The 3,636-nt window shown below is 33.8% G+C and overlaps 1 protein-coding gene across 1 annotated transcript; it reads right to left on the reverse strand.

Annotated features, from left to right (window-relative positions):
• Window positions 1-536: 536 nt before the first annotated feature.
• Window positions 537-2,730, reverse strand: LOC146163120 (uncharacterized). The gene is made up of 4 exons (XM_083382753.1): window positions 2,529-2,730; window positions 2,093-2,195; window positions 1,935-1,984; window positions 537-1,690 (listed from the first exon to the last, which is right to left on the reverse strand). The coding sequence occupies exons 1-4, from the start codon at window positions 2,641-2,643 to the stop codon at window positions 1,557-1,559; spliced, it is 402 nt and encodes a 133-aa protein (XP_083238879.1). The 5' UTR covers window positions 2,644-2,730; the 3' UTR covers window positions 537-1,556.
• Window positions 2,731-3,636: the final 906 nt, after the last annotated feature.

Below are 3,636 nucleotides of genomic sequence, written 5' to 3' on the forward strand. Positions count from 1 at the left end.
CAAAATCTAACCCAAACAAATTGTCTTTGCATTTCAAAGTGCATACTGTCAGGTCGCATATAGATTTATTGTAAATTCAAAATATTCAGCACAGCTCCACTTTCAATGAACTTCAGTCAAACTTCCTGTGAGTCATTTCAATTGATATAATCGGGCGAGTTTTCTAATTTTATTGCTTTATGGGTTTACTTGGACTCACGTATGACTTAGACTGGACCTTGACTTGTTATATTTTAAAAATGCTTGGCTTGGCCTGAAGTCATTTTAAAATGACATTATGACACTGCGACTTGCTCACTGGGTAGTATACCCAAACAAAGATAACAACTAAAATATTTTACGGAACAAAAGTTCATGAATAAGGACAAGGACGTCGCTATAGCACTAATTAATACACAACAGGCTTGGTTAGCGGTATAAGGTTATACGCACGAGTATTGATGTTCGATATTTTCATCAAAAGCCGAACCAAGCTGTAACTTTCAAGAGAATTTTTAACAGTCGTCAGGCTTTGATCCAATAAAACCAGTCGAAATGAAACTTCAATGCTAGCTATTGACTTATGATATATCAGTACATTTACTTTGGGGGTTGCAAACTTTGAAAATCGCGTTAGAAATGAGCGCAGGAAAGTTAGCGATACTCCTTACCAAGTAACAATATCGGTACATGTCCGATACTGTATCGCTTCCAATATCAAATTAATATTGAAATTCTAGTTTATGGTTTGCGATCCAACACAAGAATCTTTATCTTAAAATATTAATTTGTCATAAAATAGAAACAAACGAAACAAAGGTTTATGAAATAAGTACAAGAACGCCGCCATTACTTACTGATAGAGGGAGCCTAATACAGCAGGTTTAGTTGGCGATAAAAGTTATACACGCAAGTATTGATGTTCGATAATATCGATTGGAGCTGATACTCCTTACCAGGTAACAATATCGTGCATGTCCGATACTGTATCGCTTCCGACATCAAGTTAATATTGAAATTCTAGCTCATGGTTTTCGATCCGAAACAAGAATTTTTATCTTAAAATATAAATTTGTCATAAAATAGTAGGTTGAAGTAAACTAAGCTTGTTAACGTTTAAGCAAATTGTGGCCTAATCAGCGGTAAAATACAATTGAACGTTTCAATTTGTTTTGCTTGTTTAAGATAGTAATGAAACATTTGGTGTCGGGTCAGATCGCGATAGTTGGTTCAACATTTTAGGGATCGGTGTTGGAATTAAGTGTCATTGGACATGTTTACTCACGACGTTTAAAATATATTTAAAAAAATTCAACTGAAATACGTTTCAGTAAGCCTTTATTTTACTTTACATTTTGCTATACACATAGTAAAACTCCTTAAAATGATCTAAATTTGCTTAGTAAATCAATTATAAAACAACCCACTTAACAATTTATATAAAACACCTGTGCCAGATAGTTTGACAAATTAGTTTGTGAAATGTTTCTTAGTTTAACAAATTAGTTTGTGTAAAATATTTTTTTTTAGTTTGTAAAATTGGTTTGTGTAAAATAATTATTTGGTCAAATCATTATTTACTTTGGGACGTTTTGATAAAGAGCGATGTCTTGTGGTGAAACTAGTTCACCAATTTTACAATATTCTGAATTCTGATTCCTTTCTTCGACGACCAAATCAACGTTAGCGTATTGTGGTTGCATTTGAAGCTCTGTAAATCAAAAGCAAACAGATATAATCGAAATCAGAAAACAAAGAAATAATTAAAAAGCTTTTGAGTCGTTATTGAGGTTTTATGCTTACCAACTGTGGAAATGGAAAATAAAGACTTTAGCTTCGAACTTTTTTAATGATTTTTTATATCCATTTTTATACAAGTTTTTTACCAGCAGTGAATTAATTGGTATCAAAGTACGTTTAGAGAAACTAAAAAACAATAGTTGTTTATTTCCAACCTTGGTGCCTTTCTTGTGGTGGTTGGGAGCGCAGTGCCTTTTGAAACTTCCTATAAAAGTACAAGAAATTGACTTTATTGAATAAATCATAAAAGCCCTATACGTCTTTGACAAAGTCAGTTTAAAACAACAAACACATATTTTCGAGTCCCACTTACATTCTGTAGTAAACAACAGCGACCAGTTGAACGCAGATGATCACAAGAGCTGCTACAAGTAAAGCAATTGGTGTGTTGTATTGAGAAGCTGACACAGAGCAACCTAAACAAGGTTAGGGTTAAAATTTACAAATTTTACTTAGATTTGCCGAGGAAATGTCACTTTGATTACGAGTTATTGTTGTGAATAACTTGCAAGGGCGAGACTTTGTTGTTAACATTTAGTTTGCAATAAATAAAATTCTTTTTTTAAAGGGTTTTGACTTTAGTTGATTAAAAATATTTAATTTATCGCTCGGATTTATTTCACTTTTTAAATATAAGTAAATCGCAATATAAAAATGTCACTTCAATTTTTCTCATTGTAATTTATGAGATGCCATATATAAAAACTTCTACTAATATTGTTGTTGTCATTAATACAAGTTTAACTTACTGTTGCATGTTGTCAGAACTTCTGTTTGTTGAGATTGAGTTGTTACACCCACACGTTCTACGTTGTTTGTGTTGGTTGACAAAGCAGGCGATGATTGATGAGTAGATTGCGTCATTGTAGATTTGGTGAAATGAGACGAAGTAAAAGCTGACACTTTCTTTGTAGTAGTTGTGGGGTGGAAAGATAAAGCAGTGGTTTCGGGGCCCGCTGCTGTAGTCTCTACGTTTTCTGTAACATATTGGATTAAAAAAACCTTTACAAATTTGAACCTTATCGTCGGAACAACCGGCATAATATTTTAAAATATACAGTTACGTTAGAATGAACTATCTGTATGTGATGTATTTTTAACTTGTTGTTTTTGCACGATGAGTTAAATTATTTTGTCAAATAGAAATCTATCTTTTGATAATGCATGTTTTAGTTGCGTATTAACCGCAAAAAAATTAAAAAATAATATTTTATTTTACACTGCTTATAAAGTAAAGGTATTTTTCTTCTAAGATTCACTAACCCAGGCTTCTCTGACAAATGTATCCGAATGTTGTTCCACAAGGAATGTCATACCACAGTAAGTTGGTAATCCAGGAAATTCCAATGGTGACACAATTCTCATCTCCATTATAGTTGTTTGGTTCGTTTATCGCCCACGAGTTATTCAGCAAAGCTGTTCCATCCAACCATCGGAACTCACCAGCACTTGCGATTCGCTTTAAACCGATGAAGAATCCCTTGTATGGAACTGAAAATAAATTGGAGAGGACACAATTAAGACCTATAATTATGGATGTCCGATAATATCGAATCGGGGCCGATACTCAATGCTAACTGTTATTATCGGTATTTATCCGACTGGGATCGAAGCCGATCCGATGCCAAATTAAATTTGGAATTCTACACAAGATTTGGGATCCAAATCAGCGTTTTCTACCTTAAAGGTGAAGTAACCAAAAATAGAAGGTTAACAATAGCATGTAACCGAGCCGCTCGCGTTATATCATCAATAGGTTGCATCAATATTGTTATAATTACAGTGTTTATGCCAGGAGTGGGCAAACTGCAGCTCGCGAGCCGTATGCGGCTCTTCGGCATGTTTTTGTGGCTCTTC

This window comes from Ascidiella aspersa, chromosome 2, assembly GCF_963924565.1.
Source record: "Ascidiella aspersa chromosome 2, kaAscAspe10.2, whole genome shotgun sequence".
In the NCBI taxonomy this organism is placed as follows: Eukaryota; Metazoa; Chordata; class Ascidiacea; order Phlebobranchia; family Ascidiidae; genus Ascidiella; species Ascidiella aspersa.

Coding starts and splice junctions, on each gene's coding strand:
- LOC146163120 (XM_083382753.1), bottom strand. CDS start 2,643: ATGACGCAATCTACTCATCAATCATCGCCTGCTTTGTCAACCAACACA. Junction 2,196..2,528: donor AGTTCTGACAACATGCAACA/GTAAGTTAAACT, acceptor AACCTTGTTTAG/GTTGCTCTGTGTCAGCTTCT. Junction 1,691..1,934: donor ACCACAAGAAAGGCACCAAG/GTTGGAAATAAA, acceptor TTTGATTTACAG/AGCTTCAAATGCAACCACAA.